Raw genomic sequence first — 24523 nt, 5'->3', positions numbered from 1 at the left:
GGATTTTTTCCTGAAAGTTTGCTCTAGACATTGTTTGGTGAGTAAAGGTTTATTTTTTGCCTCCCTGAGCTCTGTGAGAGCAGGAAAGTCCTTCCACCAGAATTGCCAGGATTGGAGCCTGTGGCTCAGGAGATGATTTTCTGGACCATGGTAATTCTGGTAAATGCTGCTTCTTCTCACGTCTCTCCTAAACATAGTTGTTTGGGGTTTTTTTGGGGTTTTTTTGGGGGGGTTTGTATTCTGTTTAAAAGAGAGTGAAGAAAATTCTACTTTTTGCAATTTCAATTTTTTTAATATCAAGTGGCAGAGCGTGAAGGTCAAGCATGTCCAGGTGTCTCTAGATGAGATAACATTTATGTTAGTTCCTCATGAATGTGATTAGGAAAATCATGGCTATTTCACAAATGCCCATTATAATCCTTTAAGGGATGGGTAGCTTCTGTTGCAGTGGTCATCCTTGGTGAGGCTCTGTAGCAGATGTTAACTTGTACTATATTTTTGTATTCATCTGTGAAACATCTACTGTTGATGCACTTAGAAAAACTAAGTGTTCGGCTGACCAGACCACTGCCTGAGCTTATATAACACATTTGTGCTCGTAAAGAAGTGGCAAGTTCAGAGGATTTATCCTAAGCTATGAGTTTCCTTTACTGAATGTTGGGTCCATTAACATTGCCATAGCGTGGTCCTGCTAAAAATAATTGCCTGGGTTTGAGCTGACAAGATTCAACTATATGATGAGTTGATCACCATCAACTGTATGATGGTGATAGGTTAACACTGCCGGGCAGAGTCCTGCTGCTGTTTTTTGGGGAGGAATGAGAGTGTCGTAGTAGAAATTATGAACCTTTATTTTCTATAGCCTGATCCAGAGCCTGTGTGTAAATTTTGAATTATTATGGCTCAAAGATATTTCTAAGACTTCACAAAACTTTTGCATGAGAAGTGCGAGTACAGTGTCTTTTGGGGCTAGTGCACTTTAATTATTTGGAAGGGCAGGGAAGGTTGTGGTCTTTTTCCAGCCTTTTCACTTAGAAGAGCGAAAAGTGGTTTTAATCATGTCACCTAATGTAGTCTGTAATTTAAAAACCACCAACCCATATTTACCACTGAAAAGTATTAGGAAGATGAAAAGGCCATGGTTTTAGTACTGTCATTGATCACTGCTACAAAATTGTGGTAGTTTTGAGAAGTTTTGCAGGTAGAAAACATTCAGTTTGCTTAGAGGCAAGGATCTAAGTACAGCTTGGTATTTCTATCAGTTGTCATTGCTACCTAGGTTGAGGGTTAGTCAAAATGTTTGATTTAGCCCTGGTTATTTGCTTTTGCTACTGCTTCCTAAACATTTTTTCTGTACCAATAGCTGGCTTAGGAATTTTTACAATAGAGGGGATTTATCTGCTATTTCTGCAGATATTTATGCTTGCTTTCTTCTGTTTGTCAAATTTTCATAAGATGACTAGGAAGAGAGGGAGTGGAGAGTTTCTGTTCTTCATTTGTATTGATAGGGGTGAGAATATCATAATGTATGTGTATTTAAGGTAATTGTAAAGTGATGGCTTCACATACGTTTGTGTTGTCTTACTGCTGTATTTGCAGCAATGTTTCCTGCATGCTCTAGTCAGTAGGAAATAAGCCAGATGCCATGCACTGTTTGACAGAACTTATTTACACAAATAATAGCCTTTTCAAACTTCTCCATTAGTTTTGAGTTCTATAGCAACGGACCAACTTCCCAGAAAAAGTTTTGCCTGTGGTGTGAATTCTAATCATGTGAGGAGAGGCAATAAAAATTAAGGAAATGCCAAGTGAAGAATTAGTGTATCAGCATTATGACTCTGTTTTCTTCTTTTGTTTTTGAGATGTGTGTGAAGATAGTCTTTCTCGAATCACTTGGTCCTTTTTCAGTTTGTCATAATGCATGTTTATGTTTACATGAACATGTTTATATTTCAGATTTTGATACCAACTCCAGAAAACGCACCCAAAATCAGGGACATTGCCTTCAACCACTCTCTGCAGATTGATTTGGCTCTTATGCTTTAGCATTTGTAGCTTGGTCTTGCTTTATATGCTAGACAAGGTTTACGCCAGCCTAATTGGTCACTGGCATTCCTGAATTTCACAACTGCTGTACAGCTATGTACTAGAAAAATATAATGGGATACTGTTTGTGGAGAGCAAGAGGCAATTATAAAGATGTATATGTGCTTTCTGGCAGTTCAATAACATGTAAACTTTTAGTAACACATAAAGAATTTTGAGGAACAAATAGCATGAGTATATTGCCAGTTTAAACATAGTATAAATTTTCTATTTAAACTGGGAATATTTGGAAGATGGACATAACTTTTATTTTTGTTAGTGGCTTTTTTATTCAATCCTGACTTTCTTGGCCAGGGAGTGGATAAAGGTCTGGCACAGAGATGGAAGGTTTATTGTGATTCTTTTGTTACAGCATGCTGGCTTACTGTGTTTGTGAGAGGATTCAGTATTTTCTATTCATTCATCAGCCTGTTTTGATCTCCTTTCACTTGTTATGGCAAAGATTAAACCTTTTTTAAATTATTCATTCTCTGTCAAAAGTAATAGAGCACAGCAGCAGGTAATAGGACTTAAATGATTGGCTCTGCGACTAATACAGTGTCACAGGCTGTGAATAGTGCTTTTCTTCAAAATTTATAAAATCTGTTAACATGCAAAAGATTATTATAGTATTGTATAACGCATGTTTCTCTAAAGTTACATTTTTCATATATCAATTTTCTCTTGATTCCGAATTGACAGCTGGACCAAGTCTCAAAACAGTAGGAGAAGATTATACCAATGTAAGCTTGAAGAGTCTTCCACTTCCCACAGTGCTGAAAAGCTTGTATCCTTGCATCCCAGCATGCTGTTTGTAGAAGTGGCAGAAGTGGCACTGCTACAGGAAGAAAGTGGCTTCTGTTGCTACTTTGCTAACAGACCAGATAGCTAAATGAAACAGTTCTACGACAGAGTGTTCTTGCACCAAATTACATCACTAGAGGTTATTGAATGCAGAAAAATTAATGGAGAGGTGTATTGAGGACCTTGCACAAAGAAAACTTACACAAAAATGCTTGTCCAAGGAAATTAGATGTGGGAACATCATGCTCAGTCTGCTTCAGCCCAGCCACCAGCAGAATTTGGGCATGGTCCCAAGGGCAGGATGTATGCCTGCACAATGTTGTTTGTATGAGGGGAAATGGAGGAACGCTTGTGTGCAGAGGGGAGGACACGGCTGTGATCCCTGCCTTTACATCTCCTGCTTGGCAGTGCCTCAGTGAGGAATCTAGGCTGTCCCTGCAGTACACACAGCTGGGGCGTCTGTGAGAATGATGTTCAGGAGGCACAAATGGAAGGGTTTATTCAGACAAAATACAGAATGGGGAAATAAAAACTAACAAATGCTAGAGGAAAGGAACCAAATGAAGCAAAGGGGGAAGTTTGGTTTTGTTTTTTTGGGGTTTTTTTGTTTGTTTGGTTTTTTTTTTTTAAGTAAAAAGACTTTAGTGGTGGACTGAATCTTATGCTTTAGGCAAAGAGAAGCGTGGAGGTTAGAAATGTGTATGTAATGTACTGTTGCCGGTGAGGTAAAAACCACAGATGCGAAAGCAGTGCTGCCCAGGGGTGTCAACAGCTCTGCGAGTTCCCCCATGTGCTATGCTGTGCCTGAGTTTCAGTTAGTCTCTTCCTCTGCATGTTATATATGTGTTTCGCCCCTAAGCAGGTGCCCAACAGCAGCAGTGTATGCACGGACTGCTCCAGGGCAATTGGCTTGTGCTTTTGGAGCTGCACATGGCCCTTGGGCTCCTGAGCGGTGGCTCAGGGTAGGTGCTGAAGTGTGGTCTCAGGGGCAGCAGGCAGGTGGAACATGGGACATGCTGGCATTGGAGGAGTGGATTTGTCTGATGGTGCTGCGGGAGGAGGTGCACACTGAGGTGTGTGGATGTGAGAATTACCAGACTGCACTCGTCCTGCAGAGCTGCTGAGAAGCTGTGTTGGTGCATGGGCGTGCGCCCAGGTGAGCTTGGCGGGACTGAGGGTGGCCTGGTAGAGACACCTGCGGGGGCCGCTGTCGGTCTGCGTGGGCTGCAGGCTGCAAGCTACAAACAAGTTAAAATTGTGTGGTTTTTCAGGGAGTTCATGGAAGGATTAAGTACAGTTGCAATGAAAATGCTTCTTGCTGGGTGTATAAAGCTTTAAATTTCCATTTTTTCCTTTGGGGAGTTAACAAAACATTATTTAGGTTTCCTTTTATACTGTATCGCCTGTGTTTCCCTCTCAAATGCAATGGAGTAAGGGGTTGCTTGTTCATGCTATAGCTCATTAAAGGAGGGTGTTAGATCAGTCACATCGGACTCGTGTTCTTTAGAAACCTCAATTCTTGGTACTCTTAGGGCAAAGCACAGATGTGAAATCAATGTGACATGCACTTTTGTGTCAGTGTATGGCTGCTCTGCTCTTCCAATTGCTCCTCACTACCACGTGTAGGAAATAGGATAAAGTATGACAGATTACATTAAAAAATGTAGTACGCTACATATTTCAGAAGGAAAATCCTTATTCCTACTGAAAGTTTACTGGTTGTATTATACTTTATGAGGGCTTGCTGGCTTTGGATCTTTTGCTGAAGAAGTCATAGCAATGGCACCTTAACTCCAGCTCAACAGTCTGTGTTAGCAATTGTTTTTAAAATCACAGAATCACAGAATGTTAGGGGTTGGAAGGGACCTCTAGAGATCATCTAGTCCAACCCCACTGCCAGAGCAGGGTCACCTAGGTTGGACAGGAATGCATCCAGGCGGGTTTTGAATATCGCCAGAGAAGGAGACTCAACCTCTCTGGGCAGCCTGTTCCAGTGCTCTGTCACACTCAAAGTAAAGAAGTTTTTCCTCATGTTCAGATGGAACTTCCTGTGTTGCAGTTTGTACCCATTGCCCCTTGTTCTGTTGCTGTGCACCACTGAAAAGAGTCTGGCTCCATCCTCTTGACATCCACCCTTTAGATATTATTATAAACTGATGAGATCCCCTCTCAGTCTTCTCTTCTCCAGGCTAAACAGACCCAGGACTCTCAGCCTTTCCTCATAAGAGAGGTGTTCCAGTCCCTTGATCATCTTTGTAGCCTTCTGCTGGACTCTCTCCAGCAGTTCCCTGTCTTTCTTGAACTGGGGAGCCCAGAACTGGACACAGTACTCCAGATGCAGCCTCATCAGGGCAGAGTAGAGGGGGAAGATGACCTCCCTCGACTTGCTGGCTACATTGTTTTTAATGCATCCCAGGATACTGTTGGCCTTCTTGTCCACAAGGGCACATTGCTGGCTCATGGTCAACTTGTTGTCCACCAGGACTCCCAGGTCCCTCTTCTGCAGAGATGCTTTCCAGCAGGTCAGCCCCTAACCTGTACTGGTGCATGGGGTTATTCCTCCCCAGGTGCAGGACCCTACGCTTGCCCTTGTTGAATTTCATTAGGTTCCTCTCCGCCCAACTTTCCAGCCTGTCCAGGTCTCACTGAATGGCGGCACAGCCTTCTGGTGTGTCAGCCACTCCTCCTAGTTTTGTATCATCAGCAAACATACTGAGGGTGCACTCTATCCCTTCCTCCAGGTCATTGATGAATATATTGAACAAGACTGGGCCCAGTACTGACCCCCTGGGGATCACTGCTAGTTAGAGGCCTCCAACTAGACTCTGCGCTGCTGATCACAACCCTCTGAGCTCTGCCATTCATCCAGTTCTCAATCCACCCGACTGTCCATTCATCTAACCCACTCTTCCTAAGCTTACCTATGAGGATGTTATGGGAGACAGTGGCAAAAGCCTTGCTGAAGTCGAGGTAGACAACGCCCACTGCTCTCCCCTCATCCACCCAGCCAGTTGTTCCATCGTAGAAGGCTATCAGATTGGTCAAGCATGATTTCCCCTTGGTGAATCCATGTTGGCCACTCCAGATAACCTTCTTTTCCTCCACATGCTTAGAGATGACATCCAGAATGAGCTGTTCCATCACCTTTCCAGGGATGGAGGTGAGGCTGACTGGGCTGCAGTTTTCCCGGGTCCTCCTTGCCTTTTTTGAAGGCTGGAGTGACATTGGCTTTCCTCCAGTCCTCAGGCACCTCACCTGTTCTCCATGACCTTTCAGAGATGATGGAGAGCAGCTTCTCAATAACATCTGCCAGTTCCCTCAGCACTCGTGGGTGCATCCCATCAGGGCCCATGGATTTGAGGGTGTTGAGTTTGCCTAAATGATCTCTAACCCAATCCTCCTCGATCGAGGAAAAGTCTTCCTTTCTCCAGGCGCTCTCTCTCTTACCTCCAGGGTCTGGGATTCCTGAGGGCCGGCCTTAGCAGTAAAGACTGAAGCAAAGAAGGCATTCAGTAACTCTGCCTTTTCTGCATCCTCCGTCACCAGGGCACCCACCTCATTCAGCAGTGGGCCCACATTTTCCCTAGTCTTCCTTTCACTGCTGATGTACTTGAAGAAGCCCTTCTTATTGTCCTTGACATCCCTTGCCAGGTTTAATTCCAAGTGAGCCCTAGCCTTCCTCATTGCATCCCTGCATACTCAGACAACATTCTTATACTTCTCCCAAGTGGCCAGTCCCTTTTTCCACGTTCTATAAACTTCCTTCTTCCTTCTGAGTTTTCCCAGAAGCTCCTTGCTCATCCATGCAGGTTTCCTGCCCCCTTTGCCTGATTTCTTACTCCTAGGGATGCACCAATCTTGAGCTTGGAGGAAGTGATGCTTGAATATTAACCAGCTCTCTTGGACCCCCCTTCCTTCTAGAGCCTTAGCCCATGGGATTCCTCCAAGTAGGCCCTTGAAGAGGCCAAAGTCAGCTCTCCTGAAGTCCAGGGTTGGAATTCTACTTTTTGCCCTGCTTCTTCCACGCAGGATCCTGAACTCCACCATCTTGTGGTCACTGCAACTGAGGTTGCCCCCAACCTTCACATCTCCAACTAGTCCTTCTTTGTTTGTTAGTACGAGGTCCAGCAGTGTACCTCTCCTCATTGGTTCTTCTACCACCTGTGTCAAAAAGTTATTGTCAATGCTCTGCAGAAACCTCTGGGACTGTGTGTGCCTGACTGTGTTGCCTTTCCAGCAAATGTCAGGGTGGTTGAAGTCCCCATGAGAACCAGGGCCTGTGATCGTGAGGCTATTTCCATCTCTCTGTAGAAGGCCTCACTGATGACTTCTTCCTGATCAGGTGGCCTGTAAAATGATGATTTGTGTTAAATTGCAGGCCATTTAATTTTAGTTGAATTACCAACTTATTGAATGCCCACAATAAATGGATATCAGAATACAATTTCAGGGTTCTTCCCTCCTATGTCGGGACATTTAATGTTGTATCAGCCTAGAAGGGAGACAGACAAGCCTTTGTGGAATGCACCTCAGGAAACATTCCCACCCATGGGAGACTCTCAGAAGAGTCTAAGTAGTGTGGCTTTCACATGGTATTTTATTTACTCACCACTCAGTTTTCTGTTCATTGAGTTTTTCACTTGTACACTGACTGTCCTGTTATAGCATCTGCTAGTGTATCAAACCTGAGACAGTTTACAGTATGTGGTCAGGAATCATCTTCTATTTATCACTTTTTTTTTTAAACCCTCTTCTTCCTACCTCTATCTGCATTTCTCCATGCAGGGATTAAAATAACTTCTGGAAAATTTTTCCATCTGCTAATGGGTCACTTGTGTTTCCTTTCTAGGCCGAATTCACCAAGCTATGGTAACATCCCAAAATGCAGATAATGAAAGCGTAACCGTTGAATGGATTGAAAATGGAGATACTAAAGGAAAAGAGGTAAACCTAGTTATTTTAGAACATTTCTCTTTTAAAAAATGTGTATTCCACATTAATGCTACTTTGGAATTTGCACTGGAAACAAAGAGAAAATATCAGGTCCCATGGGACCTGATGAAATCCATCCACGGGTCCTGAGGGAACTGGCAGATGAAGTTGCTAAGCCACTTTCTATTATATTTGAAAAGTCGTGGCAGTCCAGTGAAGTTCCCACTGACTGTAAAAGGTGAAAGATAACCCCCAGTTTCAAAAAGGGAAAAAAGTAAGACCCGGGGAACTACAGACTGGTCAGTCTCATCTCTATGCCCAGCAAGATCATGGAGCAGATCCTACTAGAAACTCTGCTAAGGCACATGGAAAATAAGGAGGTGATCGGTGACAGCCAACATGGCTTCACCAAAGGCAAGTCATGCCTGACAAACCTGGTGCCCTTCTACAATGGTGTTACAGTGTTGGTGGATAAGGGAAGAGCAACAGAGGTCATTTACTTGGACTTATGCAAAGTGTTTGACACTGTCCTGCATGACATCCTGGTCTCATCCCGGTCCAAGTGGAAACCAGTGACGAGTGGCATTCCTCAGGGGTCAGTACTGGGACCAGTGCTGTTTAACATCTTTGTCGGTGACATGGACAGCAGGACTGAGTGCACTCTCAGCAAGTTTGCCGATGACACCAAGCTGTGTGGCACAGTCAACACACTGGAGGGAAGGGATGCCATCCAGAGGGACCTGGACAGGCTTGAGAGGTGGGCCTGTGCCAACCTCATGAAGTTCAACCAGGCCAAGTGCAAGGCTCTGCACCTGGGTCATGGCAATCCCAGGCACAAATACAGGCTGGGTGGAGAATGGATGGAGAGCAGCCCTGAGGAGAAGGACTTGGGGGTGCTGGTGGATGAGAAGCTCAACATGAGCTGGCAATGCGTGCTCGCAGCCCAGAAAGCCAACTGCATCCTGGGCTGCATCAAAAGAAGCATGGCCAGCAGGTCGAGGGAGGTGATTCTGCCCCTCTACTCTGCTCTCATGAGACCCCACCTGGAGTACTGTGTCCAGCTCTGGAGCCCCCAACATAAGAAGGACATGGACCTGTTGGAGCGAGTCCAAATGAGGGCCATGAAGATGATGAGAGGACTGGAACACCTATGCTATGAGGACAGGCTGAGAGTTGGGGCTGTTCAGCCTGGAGAAGAGAAGGCTCCAGGGAGACCTTATAGCAGCCTTCCAGTACCTAAAGGGGGCCTATAGGAGAGATGGGGAGGGAGTCTTTGTGAGGGAGTGTAGTGATAGGATGAGGGGTGTGATAAATGATTTAATCGCAAACAGGATTCCAATTAGAATTTATTAATTTATTAAAGGAATAAAGGCAAGCAAACAGCGCTGGGTGTGCCGGGAGTCTCTGCCCAACCAAGACACACACCTTACAGACCCCATTTTTGGTTTATATCTCCTATACTAATACATATTCATAACTGCCTCTAAAATGGTTGGCCCTTGCCAAAAATGGGTGTATCCCCCCTCTTACAGGTCACTATGCAGATAACAACAGGACCGGTTTAAGTTGGTATTCTAGAATGTTCGCCAGGTGGCCCCTGCAAAACACAGACATGATAGACACACCGTCTCGTCTGCGGCCAGACAGACAAAACAATCAAAGATCACACTTCACCCTGTGGCCCTAACACTGTTCCACACTGACACGAATCAGTTAAGCACATTTCACAATCCCCCATTTTCTTTTTCTATGGCATTGATTCGTGTTTTTGTTTCCAACCGAGTTAATACTTGCCGAATTGGTATTAGTTTCGAATCTTCTTTTGTCTTTAGTATCATCAGAGAAAGAGTTTTCTCTTTCCCTGGTTCTGAATTGTGAAATACCAACTTAAACCGGTATATGGAAAACAATGCGAGACAAAATACCAAGATGAGAACTGCTTTGTATCAAAATCGCTTAGCCCTGGATTATTTGCTAGCACAAGAGGGAGGTGTTTGTGGGAAGTTTAACCTTAGTAATTGTTGTTTAGAAATTGATGATGAAGGGGAAGCTGTAAATGAACTTGTAAAAGAAATGAAGAAAATTGCACATGTCCCAGTTCAGACTTGGACTGGAGTCGACCTAGAAGGATTCTGGGAAAACTTTACGGGAGGTGATTGGCTTACTAAAATCGGGATTGTTATATTGGGGGCATTTGCAGGATTGTTAATAATTCCATGTTTTATACCTTGTTTTATTAGACTAATACGCTCAGTTGTACAAGGAATGCAGATAGCTACAGTACCTGTTGATTCAGAACCAGGGAAAGAGAAAACTCTTTCCCTGATGATACTAAAGACAAAAGAAGATTCAAAACTAATACCCATTCGGTATTAGTTACCCTTTCCCATTGTTTTCCATATTTGAGGATTACTAATGTTGCTCTCCATAGCCTCCCATGGCCATCGTTCACCTTGGTTTGTTCCACCACAAACATAACAATTAGTTACATTTAATGACTTAGCAATGTTTTCAGCAAGATTTACAAATAGATTTTTAGCAACTGTGGGAATTTCATATTCCACTCCTGTTTCTATTTCATGATAAAATGAGTTAAATAGTAGTCTGTGCTGTACCAATTCCCTTATTCTTTCTTTTATTTCGATATTATAAACCAAAGTCTGGGAACTTACCCGTCCCCTCCTAGTAGTTACCACGCGCTGGCTGCAGTTGTTTGCCATAACCAGAGTCAAGGAGCTTACCCCAAATAGGACCAGAAGAGGTCCGGTCAGGGCCATAGTGATCGGCGGTCACAGCCCGAAGGGGTTGCAGCCCTTGGCAGACCTTTCAAGCCGCACCACTCATTCCCCTCCGGTCTTGCCCTCTTCCTTAATCTTTTAAGGGGTAACCTTTAATCAAGAAACACTCTTTGATTAAATTGACAACAATAAAGCCTAACCCATGGTAGGTTATATAGGGGAGTGGTGGCCCCACAGCGAATGCACAAAAATTCTAAACTGTTTCCTAGATCCTTGACTTCTTTTTTGGAAAATGATATATTTTAAGACATGTAGAACACTTTGCCCTTAAAAATAAACAACACCGTTTACACAATGGACTAAATTACCTTTCCTAATAGGTATTTATCCCTGTCCACTAATTCTACAGGAGTAGTTACAATGAAATTCCCACAGCAACTTAGCTTATGCTTCTTGATGAAGGTCTCTTTAAGTTCGTCTGATGGTTAGCTTGGCTTCTCCGGGCTCAGATGTGACTCTCCACTCCTTCACTGGACCTTTCACTTGCGACACATGTGTCAAATCCTAATGGTGGTGTTTGAGCCATCATCCCAATCTCTCATAGTTCTTTTAACCTTTTTCCAATGGATATTATATATTTTTGGATACTATAATCTTCAACTACATTATTCCCCAGGGGCATCCCTTGGGAGTAAGGCATTCCATATAACATTTCATATGGCGATAATCCAGTCTCACTGCGTGGCTTAGTTCTTATGTTTAATAGTGCCAATGGTAGGCATTTCGTCCAGGACATCTGTGTCTCAATCATTAATTTAGCCAATTGCTGTTTTATTGTTTGATTCATTCTTTCTACTTTCCCCGAGCTTTGTGGGTGCCACGGAGTGTGGTATTCCCATTGAATACCTAATGATTGACATAATAATTTTATTATTTTAGAAGTAAAATGTGTGCCCTGATCAGAATCAATATACTGGATTATCCCATATCTAGGTATTAGGTGTTCTAATAAGATTTTTACTACCATCTGTGCCGTAGCTCATGCTACAGGGTAAGCTTCTACCCATTGTGTTAAATGATCTACTATTACTAGTAAATATTTTATTCTCCCTACCTTAAGCAATTCAGTAAAATCGACTTGTATTCTTTCAAAAGGTCTATAAGCTGTTTTCCTTCCTCCCGTGGCTGCTTGTCGAAACACTTTCTTGTTTACTTTTTGACAAGTTAAACATCCTCGCGTGATTTGCTTTGCTATTTCAAAAAATCCCAATACAGCCAAATTGTTTAAGGAAATGATCACTTATCGCCTTTGTACCCCAATGTGTTTGTGTGTGAATAATTCCAGGGCTCTACGAAGGGCATACAGCTCACAAGCTTGAGCTGACCATGATGGACTCAGAGGTCCTGATTCTATAAGTTCTAAATTTTTATTAATTATGGCATATCCTGATTTTCTCCTCCCTTCCACCACACGGGGGGGAGCCATCTACAAATAACACTTCTGCATTTTCTAACTCAGTATCTCTTAAGTCTGGCCTCACCTTAGTCTGGATCTCAATTACCTCTAAACAATTATGTTGTACTTCCTTTGATGGCTCTCCAAACAAAAACTGTGCTGGACTCTGAGCAGAAGTCACCCTCAGTTCTAAATCGGGGGAGTCTATTAATATTGCTTCATATTTCAAGATCCGGCTGTCCGTTAACCATTTTTCTGCCTTTTGTTGTAAAACACTCCTGACATTGTGTGGGGTATACACTTTTAAAGGAGCACTAAAGGTAATTTTCCGAACTTCCTCTATTAATAATGCGGTAGCTACCAAAGCTTGGAGACAAGCAGGCCATCCTCTACTTACTGGATCAAGTAATTTAGAACAGTACCCCACAGGTTTTTTTATTCCTGCCCAGTCTTGAGTAAGAACTCCATATGCTGTCTGATTTGATGTATTCACAAAAAGATGGAAAGGTTTTTCTAAATCTGGGAGGCTCAATACAGGTGCTTGTATTAATGCTTTTTTTTTATTTCCTCGAATTTCTGGTCATCTTCTGTAAACCACTTAAGTTGGTTACTAGTTAATTTTTCATATACAAATTTTACCTTGTCACTATAATTTTCAAGCCATGATCTACAATATCCTAATAATCCCAATATTTGCCGAACCTCCTTTTTAGTTTGTGGGGGTCTTAAAGATAGAATCCCAGATATCCTATCAGAATCTAGTTTCTTCTTTCCCTTACTTAGCCAATGTCCTAAGTATTTTACTTCCTGTTCTACAAACTGTAGTTTTGATCAGGACACTTTCAATCCCTTCTCCCCTACAAAATTTAACAATTTAATAGTAGCTTCTCGGGTCCCCTCTTCAGTTTCTTCTGCTACTAATAAATCATCTACATATTGCAATAATTTTATCTCCTGGGGTAATGTAAAATCCTGTAAGATTTTCTCTAAAGTTTGCCCAAATAAATTTGGTGACTCCGTAAACCCCTGTGGTAATACTGTCCATCTTAATTGCTGTTTCCGTCCCGTTTCGGGGTCCTCCCACTCGAAAGCAAAATAATCTCTAGATCCCTCGTCCAGAGGACAGGCCCAAAAAGCATCTTTCAAATCTATCACACTATACCAAGTATGTCTGGGAGAAATATGACTTAATAAAGTATAGGGATTTGCCACTACAGGGAATTTAGTAATCGTTCGCTGATTTACAGCTCTTAAATCCTGTACCATTCTGTATGACCCGTCCGGTTTCTTTACAGGGAGGATGGGTGTATTATGAGGTGACATACATGGTTCCAAGGTTCCTTTTTCCAAAAGTCTGTCAACTACAGGTTTTAATCCTTTTCGACCCTCCATGGGTATAGGGTATTGCTTGATTCTAATCGAACGATGTGGATCTATTATTTGAACGCTTATGGGGTCCATTTTTATTTTTCCAGTTTCCCCTTCTTTATACCACACCGAGGGGTTAATAGCTTCTTCATCCTCCTGTGTTAAAGTATATAATTTGATCTGCGGTTTGTTCCCCTGACTCTGAATGCTCAAGTTTAACTTCAAAATCAGATCCCTTCCTAGTAAATTGTATTCCGCTTCAGGGAGCAAAAGTAAATCATTAAGACAAATTTTCTTTTCTGTTTCTACTTCTACATCTTTCAAGATAGGGACTTTAAAAGGTTCTCCTTTTGCCCCGACTACTGACATATAATTCTTCCCTATCTCTATTCCTTTTGGAAGTTTCTGAATGGTTGATTTTTCAGCTTCTGTATCCACTAAAAATAAAACCTCCTCCTTATGGGGACCTATTAATAATTTTATCAAGGGCTCTGTTGATGTTTAAGTCCCCAAAAGATATAGCCCCTGACACCCCTATTCTTCTTTGAACGTTTTCTCATCTTGTTCTCGCTTACGACAGTTCCTCTGAACATGTCCCCTCTTGTTACAGTAGTAACAGACAGGAATTGTGAATCTCTCCCTATGAGGCTGTCCTCTGGTTGTCTGCTCTATTCTTTTTTCCCTTTTCTCTCTAAATGGATTCTGATTTTTCTGACTTTCTTTTACTGCTGCTACAAAAATTTTTGTCCCTTTTCCTCAGCAGTAAATAAGATCCTTAAAATGGATTGTATTTCTTCCCAGGTATAAGTATTAGGTCCTAAAAATTGGTCTAGTTTTTCTGCTACTCCAAGGGGATCATCTAATAGGGTCCCCATTCCTTTCTTGAAATTCCTTACATCTGTGGTATTTAATGGAACTGCCACAAACCCGATGCCTCCCTGATTGCCTCCGAGGGGTACTTCTCCTAAGGGATATAGAGAAGCTCCCCCAAATGTGGCAGTTCTACTTCTCGTACATGCAGCCGGAGGTCGATCTAATTCCGGTGCTGTTGGTGGTGGAGGCAGGGGTAACGGTGGCACTGGTGGGGGTACTACGGCCCTTGGAGGGAGAGCCTCTGTCGGAGGAGGATTGTTAGGATATGGAGATGGTAAGTTATCCAGTGGTTCCCCTTTATCATCTTTTTCCTTCCCTTTTTCATCTTTGTTTCCTTCTTCTTTCTCAGACTTTTCATCCATTTTTAATGTAAGTATTGAAGCCGGAAAAGGACGTGAAGTCCTGATCCATAATCCTGCATAATCACTTTCCTCCTGACTAAAAGGTTCCTTTGAATTAACATATAGATTTAAGGCCTGGCAAATCCAGTCTTCTAAGGATCCAAAAACAGGCCAAAAGACATGTGGTTTTAAAGGTTTCTTCGGCCATTCAATCATACAATAGTGAACTAATTTTAATTTACTTTTTCCTTTTCTGGGGCCCCTTTCATTCCAATTCCTAATCATTATTCCTAATGGACTTTCCAATGGTATATCTGGTAATTTGCTCCCTTTCCTCTGGTCCTGGGTCTTCGATTTTGTCTGACCCATCTAGGAATTTTACTGTGGCAATTCCTACAGCCCTTGGTTACCAGTAAGAGTGTCTTGCAGGGGGTTTAGGACCTATCACCCACCCACGAATCCTATAGGAATCGCTTCGGTCCTTCGCCGGCCAAGTCCCTCGCGGGAGATTGGAACCGCAGTTAGAAGACCTCCACAATCACTTCGGAACCAGGTTCCGTCTCAATCACACTCTTACACACAGGCAACCGAATCCCACCCAACCGAACGGTATACACTTTAAATACTTACGACTCCGTCGTCTTCGTTCGGATCTTCGCGCGCAGAATTACGGGTAAAATAAACTGCTGCAGCCGGCAAGGGAGCTCATAAAAATAAAAATCAAAATCTTTTCTTTGCTTGCCTTTACTCAGGTTCAGGATGGCGTTAGTCCCGACCTGACCTGATCAGGAGCCACCTAATGGTGGGGCGCCCCTCCTAGATCAAGTCAGAATTCAGGAACTAAGACCATCCCGGACGAGCCCCCAAATTGTGATAAATGATTTAATCGCAAACAGGATTCCAATTAGAATTTATTAATTTATTAAAGGAACAAAGGCAAGCAAACAGCGCTGGGTGTGCTGGGAATCTCTGCCCAACCAAGACACACACCTTACAGACCCCATTTTTGGTTTATATCTCCTATACTAATACATATTCATAACTGCCTCTAAAATGGTTGGCCCTTGCCAAAAATGGGTGTATCCCCCCTCTTACAGGTCACTATGCAGATAACAACAGGACCGGTTTAAGTTGGTATTCTAGAATGTTCGGTTTAAGTTGGTATTCTAGAATGTTCGCCAGGTGGCTCCTGCAAAACACAGACATGATAGACACACCGTCTCGTCTGCGGCCAGACAGACAAAACAATCAAAGGTCACACTTCACCCTGTGGCCCTAACACTGTTCCACACTGACACGAATCAGTTAAGCACATTTCACAGGGGTAATGGTTTTAATCTGAAAGAGGGGTGTCAGTGGTTTATCTGGCAACATAGAACCACGAGGCCATTCTCTTGCCCCCCCCCACCGGTGGGGGAGAATCGGAAGAAAAATGCAAACCTCGTTGGTTGAGACAAAGGCAGTTTAACAAAACAGCAAAGGGAACAGGAAAACAAGAACAACAACAATACTAATAGAGGAATGTAGAAACATGATTTACGGTACCACCGCTCACCGACCAGACCCCGGAAGCCCCAGCCCGCTCCAAGCTGTGACTTCCTGCTCCCCCCCCGCCCCCGCCCCGGCCAGCTCCCAGCTATAGACTGGGCATGGCTCACGTGTTATGAAATACCTGTGTCCTCTGCCAGATCCTGGTGAAAATTAACCCTATCCCTGCCAGAACCAGGACAAGGGGAGATTTATATTAGATATTGTTATAGATTGAGGCCCAATAATTGACAGGAACCAGTCCAATTAATCAAATTAGTTTATTAAGCAAGCGGCAACAAGCAAAACAGCGCTGGGCGGCCGGGGAGTCTTTGCTCCGCCAACGGCGCACACCCACTTCCCAAAAGTAGCTGATTATATACTCTTCTGGTTCCCGTATATGTGTCAATCCTGGTATATTCTGTGTCTGAGCGACGTGTTGCTAGGGGGTCGGTCTTGTCCCGCCTCCTGATGGTCGTGAGGCTGAAGGCTCCTCATCTTTATCAGTGTCCTTGGGGAGACTCTTTTCAGCTTATCGCACAACTTAGCTCTTCCCTTTGAAGTGTTAAAACACACCGGGTGCCTGTGATTTAGGCCTTGAGGTATCAAAATGCACCAGATAACATGCTGGATGCCTGCGATTCAAGTATGTGAAGAGTCGAAACAGTGTAAGTTTTCACCAGCCTTTAAGAAAGCCTGATTTGATTAACAAACATGATTCTATTTATTACAGATATGTGAAAAATAGTGAAGGTATTGTTGGCTTTCGCCATAATAACAAGGCTATAAATCTTTGACTTATAAGGATAACTAACCTTTAGTAAATTAGGAAACATGAGAAACCTCAAAGATAACAACTAACAGCAACTATGAAGAAAAACATCCGAGAGAAACAAAAGAGAACTTCTCCAAAAGACTCCACAAGTGATTAACAGAAGGAAACAGATGCATAGGAGAAGGGAGTTGATGATAATCGATCCTACCAGAAGGAAACACATGCATGGGAAAAGGGAGCTGATCCTACCAGAAGGAAACAGATGCATGGGAAAAGGGAACTGAAGATCATCGATCCTCAGAAACAATTCAAAAGGAAACACACAAATAGAAGAGAAAAGGGACTAATGATAATTAATCATTATCAACAATTACTCTGCCTAAAATAGTGAATACGTATGCAATATTGAATGTATATAAGACATGGTTGAAGTGTTAGCTGGTGTGCCTCTGACTTGAGTCATGCACCCAGCGCTGTGCTTTTGCTTTATTGACTTTGTCCCTATAATAAAATAAGTGCCATTTCTGTTTAAGGGATCTGGCTATTTATTACAGATATTAGGAAGAAATTCTTTACTGTGAGGGTGGTGAGGCACAGGAACAGGTTGCCCAGAGAGGTGGTGGAGGCCCCATCCCTGGAAGTGTTCAAGGCCAGGTTGGATGGGGCTTTGAGCAGCCTGGTCTAGTGGGAGGTGTCCCTGCCCACGGCAGGGAGGGTTGGAACTAGATGATCTTTAAGGTCCCTTCCAATCAAAACTATTCTATGATTCTATAAATCTTAATGTGATTGATGATTCTTTGGTTACAGGCTGTTTTGAATGGTAATTATTGGGCAAACGCTGGTTTCTGTTGTATTAAATTTGACTTCCTGAGCTCTGTGCCATAGCTTTTAAATAGTGCTTTTCATCTTTTGATTTTGAATTAGATTACAAAGGCTGACCTTGTTACCCCTTTTTACAAGTAGGAAAATCAAATTTTTGAGAGGGAGAATCACTTGCATTTCAGACAGGAAACAAGTGGGAGAGCTGGATTAGAAATCTTTTTGTGTTTGTATTATTGAGGGATTGAACTGCTAATTTGTTTGGTTTTTTGTTTGGTTTTGGCAATAATTTTCCAGACTTGCTTTCCTTAAGAAGCTGTGTCTGTGTGTGTCCCAGTTATGCTTTGCTATCCCCTCTTTTTGTAAATTTTGGACCACATTAGCCAGTTTCAGCTAAGATTTGGCGAAGCATCTCAGAAATAATTACACTTCATCAGTTTTGTGAAAACACAGGAAAAAGTTGTGAGACTATCCTGGTGGTCTCATCAGCTGAGCTCATCCCTCTGGACACACAGAATCTGTACAGTAGTGAGGAGTTTGAAAGGCCCAGCCAGAGGATTTTTAGGAAACCAACTTTCAATAGATCTGAAGCCAGCTATTTTTAAGATCCTGCCCCTCTCCCTCTACATTTTACAGCATTTTGAATGAGAAACACTTACAAGGAAAAAAAATAGCATGATAAATTTAAACATGGTTTCAGCTGCGCTTTTATTTTTTGAGTGGTTGTAATTAATCTTTTTCTTTTGCACTCTCTGGGAAATTTCAAATAATTAAGATCTCTTTCTTTTTATGTTACAGAATGTCTTTCATATTCTGCAGTAATTGTCAAATTACCACAGTAACACTAGCTACTTCTGTTTTAATTTAATTACTTTACAAAATTATGAGTATCTATTGGTCATTTTTAATTAATCCCTTTTCTGAAGGGTGTGTTTTCAACTAATATGAAGACCAAAGCTTACATTGGTTTTAGTGAACATAAAATAAGATAATTTAGGTTATAAAATGAACAAATTGTGGGGTTAAAAACACTAAATATATTTATTGTTTATTCTCAAACATAACAGGAGAAATTAGAGTTGTTCTAAGACTCATAAATGTGTTTTATATTCTTTTACACAGATTGACTTGGAGAGCATATTTTCACTCAATCCTGATCTTGCGCCTGATGAAGATATTGAACCTAGTCCAGAGACACCACCACCACCTACTCCAGCAGCCAAAGTAAACAAAATCGTGAAGGTTGGTGCAACATGTTCATATTAAACTTACAGTACTCCTATACATGTTGTTGTGTTTGAATTTTTAAATCTAACTTTTGTGTCTGTGGAGCTACTTGATAACCGTGTTCCTTTCTTTTTCCTATGGTGAATAGGGGTTTCTAAAAATTTTCTAAGAACAGGTTTGGTAGAGAGGGAGTTGGGGACTAATATTTATATAACTTAATGTATCTCAAGGAAAAAAATGTAAAAGGTTTTGGAGATTGTTTTGAAACAGTATGTATAGTTCAAGCAGTCTTCACCCTAGTCTCTTCAGGGAAGGATTTGGCAGCAATCAGCTCTCTGTTTTGCTGATGTTGTGTTATTTTTATTTATTGGAAAGAAGCAGAGGTGGGGCTGCAGTTTACGTTTTCAATAATAAGGTGATCAAAAACCAGAGATTTCTTTCTTTATAGAGTCGACGAACTGTGGCACCTATTAAGAATGACATTCCTGCCAGAGATAACAGAGGTAAATGTTATCTCTTTCCATTTCAAGGAAGTAAAAAATATGGTAACATTTTAATCTCCTGCTCATCTAATGTTCCTTAATATTTCTGCATTTCTAATTCAGTATGTATGCATGGGACATGTAAAAGAGATGGTACATCATTCCTAGAATTACTCCTATGTATATTTAGGAATGCATGCTGTATGAATACTATTTATATGCAAGTTTAAGCGATATAGCATTAGGAAAGTTAAGCTGAATGAACTGAAGGTGCAAAAATTTGAAGTTAATTAATTATGCTATATTAAATCATGTGTGGACTTTTCCAAGTTACAGCATCCTCAGTTTGCTTCAGCTTAATTGAGTGTTTCAAAATATATTAAGTAGTGTGCTTAAAATTCTTACACTTTCAATTTTTTAGCTTAGTTTTCTAACAGTCTGTGTGTAAACATTCATTCAAAGAGTACTTAAATGCTACGGGTTATTTCTCACTCTATGGTTAAGAGCAAAAAATATACAGAAGTGCTGAAATATCAGAGGAGGATAGGTGAAAAGTGTGTATTGGATGAATACAGATGTAATGCATCTAATAACATGAGAAAGAATAGTTATTGCTTATTGTTTTCATTTTCTCTCCTGCATTAAAGTTAACTTGTACTGATGATGGTGAATATTCTTCTTCCAAACATTAATCTACTGTCATTAATTCAGACTAGATTCCATTCCATCTGTTTAAACTTGAAAAACAAGTGGGCTTGCATATCTTTGCAAGTGTTCAGACTCTTCTGCTGGACAACTGGGATCACTTTCTCCCTTCTGCCATTTGCCTCTGGGGGTGTTAAATCAGAAATCTCATGAGGAGGGGATAATTTTTTTCAAGCTAATATGGTTTAAATTTGAGACATCTTATTGATGGGCTCTCCTCACATCCATACACATTGCCATTTGTAGTAAATGGTCTGTTTCGTATGGAATAACCCTATAGCTTGTATTTTAATAGGTCCTGTGCATCTTACTATTCAGTCGGCCTAAATATTTGTTCTTTGTTGGCCTTGTAACTAAACTTTTCTCAGCACACCGTGTTGTTTAGTGTAGTTAATTCATGCTATAAACTAGATCTCCTATCCTATTTGGAATGGTCTGAGGATTTGTCTTGTCTGTCCCATTTGATACCTATTTCCATAGTTGTCTCCATGTTGCAAAGCGCGCTGGCCTTCATTTGGAATGTCACCTCTAGGCTACTAATGAAAGTTGTTACCTTCACTTTCGTACTCTTCTGGCAGACCTTGTTAGGAACATGTACAGGAAACTGGCCAGCTGAAGCAGAGCTGCTTGAAGCAACTCTTTGAAAAACAACTTAAAACACTCAGCGCTACCAAAGAGGCTTGCATGCATGCCACTCCCACTACATTCACTGGGAACAGACATCACTCTGCATCTTCAGAAATTGGCATTCTTATCACATATCGAATCAATAAGTTTAGGTAGACATATTGATTGTATCCGTAGCCCTTTCAGTATAGTGTCAAAAAAGTTTGTTTCTTCCACTCTCAGGTTGAGCTGCACTTTGCTGCCTTTCGTTTGTATCCCTCTACTTGTCCACAGATTGTAGGTTCAATGGGGTGGGACCATTTCGTAACACCTAGAGAATGTGAAACAGTGGGTCCTTTTTTCTTACTGGGGTTTTCAGTATAATTACAATATGGTCCTTTTTTCTTACTGGGGTTTTCGGTATAATTACAATATAAATAAAATGTCAACACTTTAAACTTCAAAACCGCATATCTCCATGTACATACTTCATTCTATGCACATAATAAGTTCTACTAATTCTGTAGTGGAGTATTTAAAAATATGCACGTGCAGCATTGGTACTTAATAATTGTGCTGTGTTGGTGTATAACACTAGGAATAAAAAAAGCTGCATACCGAATGTCTATATTAATAGACTTTCTACATGTATGGCTCCCCCCTGCCCCAATTAAATTGTTGTGTCTTGAAAGGGGACTTGTTTTATCTTGTTATAATAAAGTATTTCAGAATCAGATAGAAACGTTACTCTTCTGTATCTAGATGAGCTTTGTGCTTTTCTTTTGCAGTGGTTGGTTCTGCACGCGCACGGCCTACTCAGCTTCCTGAACAGTCTTCCTCCTCACAACAGAATGGTAGTGTTTCAGATATATCTCCAGTTCAAGCTGCAAAAAAGGAATTTGGACCCCCTTGTATGTAAACCATGTATCAAGGATTCATTCATTCTGGTCATTACATGTACATTCTCTTGGATTATGTTGTTGTCCATAAATGACAAATGGTCTATATATGCAGTTGCCTGTAGGCTTCCTCAAGAAGCTTTTTTAGTGTGCTGTGGCTAAACAAATGTTCACTTTTGTCATAGCTGGAATTTGTTTTTCCTTTATCTTTTTTTTAACCATGATGGTGGTTTTTTTTTAAATTTGCCTGGGCTTTCTTTTAATTCAAACCAAGAGATCACATGTATCCAAATATCATCACATGTCCAAATATTTTTTGAGGGTCATTGTCCTTATATTTTCAGTTGTGTAGTTATTGTCCCATTCCCATGATTTTTTCTAATTCATTTGTTCTAGAAATTTTAGAAATTAAATTGCTGTAATTATTCTGTACTAATACTGATTTGCTTGAAAGGATAGTTGATATAAATAAATGCATTCTAATTATTCATAAAATAGTAGAATTGAAATGTTATAGTGTAAATACTAAATGCATGCAACACAAAATATTTTAAAATTATATCATTTTCTTTAAGCACGTAGAAAATCTAATTGTGTAAAAGAGGTTGAAAAATTGCAAGAGAAACGTGAAAAAAGAAGGTTACAGCAGCAGGAACTTAGAGAAAAAAGAGCTCAGGTTAGTATTTTTAGCTCAGATGGAAAATGTATGTCAGGAAGAAAAGATGTTTGCAAAATTATCATGCTTTTTTCAGTCTTCAATAATTTTTATGAACTGTAATAGTTTTGAAATTAAATGTTTTCATCCTCTGTTTTGATAATTTGATAAATGGTGCATGGTTGCATTGCTCTGATAACTATTTCTTTAGACAGTTTTCCCCCTCTTTTTCTTCCTACAGAAATAATTGCTTACAATTGCTTATCTTTCTGTGTGTTATTTAAAAATCAAGTACTGATGATAGCTATTTCTTAGGGAAAATATATTGATGAAAATAATTAAATCTTTGGCTTTTAGATAGGGCTGTTATTCTACAGGAGGTATTACAACATTATGATAAATTGTTCTTTATGATCTTTGATGTTTCGTAGGAGATCTATTTGAGGCTCAAGTTTGAACAGTGATTTTTTTTCCTTTACACCTGTCTATGCATTTATAATTTAGCTTTGCATCATGCAAACAGCTTGGCAGCAAGTTGTTAGAAACTTGTGTGAAAGAAATGAAGTTGTTAATCCTTTGAGAAAATCTCTTAATATCAAATGACTTTCTGTCACAGTAGTATAAAAGCTTTAGCAAAACTAATAGCGTAATCTTGTTGGCAGGCCTGTGTGTGTTAGTCTCTCTAAAGAGATACTACCAATCTGCTACGGACATGAAAAGTACCACCACCAAGTAAATAATTCAGGCAATTTACTTTATGGTTTAATGATGTTTCTAAATTGACCTAAAAACACTTATGTTGAATTCATGTTCTCTAATTTCCATCCACTTAAACAAATGCAAAACATTTCTATGGCTTTATGTGGGAGGAGCAAATAATTTTTGGTTTATATATTAAAATTCTTTGATGTGGTGGTACTCCTAAAATTTTCTTATCACTTTTGTGACAATTCCCTTTGCATCCAAGTATTAAACTTATGAGAAATTTCTGTTTTTCTTGGTGGCTTGTATGTATCTATCCTTTGTGTTGCTTTGTGTATTCTGTTGTTGTGAAATGCAGCAATAATTAGCCAAGCACTGGCTTCTGGTGAGCAAGACCTTTAAACAGGGTTTGAAGAATATTAGGCAAATACCTTTTCCATAATAAGCAATACCCCTTTCTGAATGTTTCAGCAGGAATACATTTTGTATGGACTTGTAAGTAGGTTTTAATTCACTGTAGTCAGGGTGAGCAACTTAACTTAAAGGTACAGTCAACTTCTGATTACCAGGGCACAGTTTTGTCTGAGGTGTGGATCAGCTGTGTCACAGGTGTAAACATGAGCTGGCTCCATTTCAGCTTATTAACTCCAATGCAGTGATTTCTGAAAGTGCCTATGCTATTTCCACAGCCAGATGTGATCCAGAAGGAGTTTTAGCTCATTTGTGGGAAGCCAAAAGCTTAATAAGGTCTGAGCACCAGAGCTGGCTATGCATGGCATCAGCAGCATGTCCTGAAATGGGGTAAAAACTGACAGTCACAGGAAGACAGGAAGGACATTTGAGCAATTCTGCAGAGAACCAACTCAGCTCACAGTAGGTTCAGTAGCTCAGGCTTCATGGGGTTTAGAGGGGCTCTGTTCATGGCCTCTTACATGTCCATTCACTCTCATACTGATGGTTCCAGGTTTAGGGACAGGAGATCTTGTGAGCCTGGATGTAGCCTATTGTGTATCATTGGGATTGCCTCTGCTTTTTGGGGGGTCTAGGAGTGTTAGAAGAGTTTCCAATGCATACAAGTAACTAGGAGTTAACTCAGGACCGGAAAGTAGGATCAACCTCCTTTAACCAACTCAGATCCAGCAGGGTTGTGTTTAGAGCAGCTGGGGCACCTGCACTGTCCTCTGCAGCGTGTTTTGTACCTGTATAATAGAGTGTATCCATTTGTCTGTTGGACTGATTTATCTCAGATTAAGAAGCGTTGACTGTATGTGTTATCTGTTGTGCAATTGTTCAGATGTGTTTCTTTAATGCGACAATTCTGGCAAAAGGCAGGAGTCATTTCTTTATTGAGACTTTTAATGAGTCCTCAACTAAAAAGTATTTTCTATTACATGCCAACCAAAAATATAAAATAGAAGGCATATAATTGTTTTACTTTATAATCAGTAAATTAGCTACATCAGAACGGAAAATGGCATTAAACTTGCAGTCAAGACATGTATGGTAATTTGGAAAAAAATAACATTGCA

The 24523-nt window shown here is 40.9% G+C and overlaps 1 protein-coding gene across 3 annotated transcripts in view; it reads left to right on the top strand.

Annotated features, from left to right (window-relative positions):
• LOC128901934 (kinesin-like protein KIF2A) overlaps window positions 1–24523 on the top strand; it is a 126142-nt gene that overhangs the window by 57964 nt on the left and 43655 nt on the right. For 2 of the 3 annotated variants that reach the window (XM_054184082.1, XM_054184081.1), the window contains exons 2-6: window positions 7739–7833; window positions 18841–18960; window positions 19394–19448; window positions 21527–21649; window positions 22213–22313. In XM_054184082.1, the coding sequence (XP_054040057.1) occupies window positions 7739–7833; window positions 18841–18960; window positions 19394–19448; window positions 21527–21649; window positions 22213–22313 (494 nt within the window). The remainder of the gene's footprint in view (window positions 1–7738; window positions 7834–18840; window positions 18961–19393; window positions 19449–21526; window positions 21650–22212; window positions 22314–24523) is intronic. The other variant, XM_054184083.1, reaches the window with a different exon arrangement.

The sequence above is a fragment of the Rissa tridactyla genome, chromosome W (genome assembly GCF_028500815.1).
Source record: "Rissa tridactyla isolate bRisTri1 chromosome W, bRisTri1.patW.cur.20221130, whole genome shotgun sequence".
NCBI classification, from domain to species: domain Eukaryota; kingdom Metazoa; phylum Chordata; class Aves; order Charadriiformes; family Laridae; genus Rissa; species Rissa tridactyla.
This window is presented reverse-complemented; position numbering and strand designations above follow the sequence as displayed.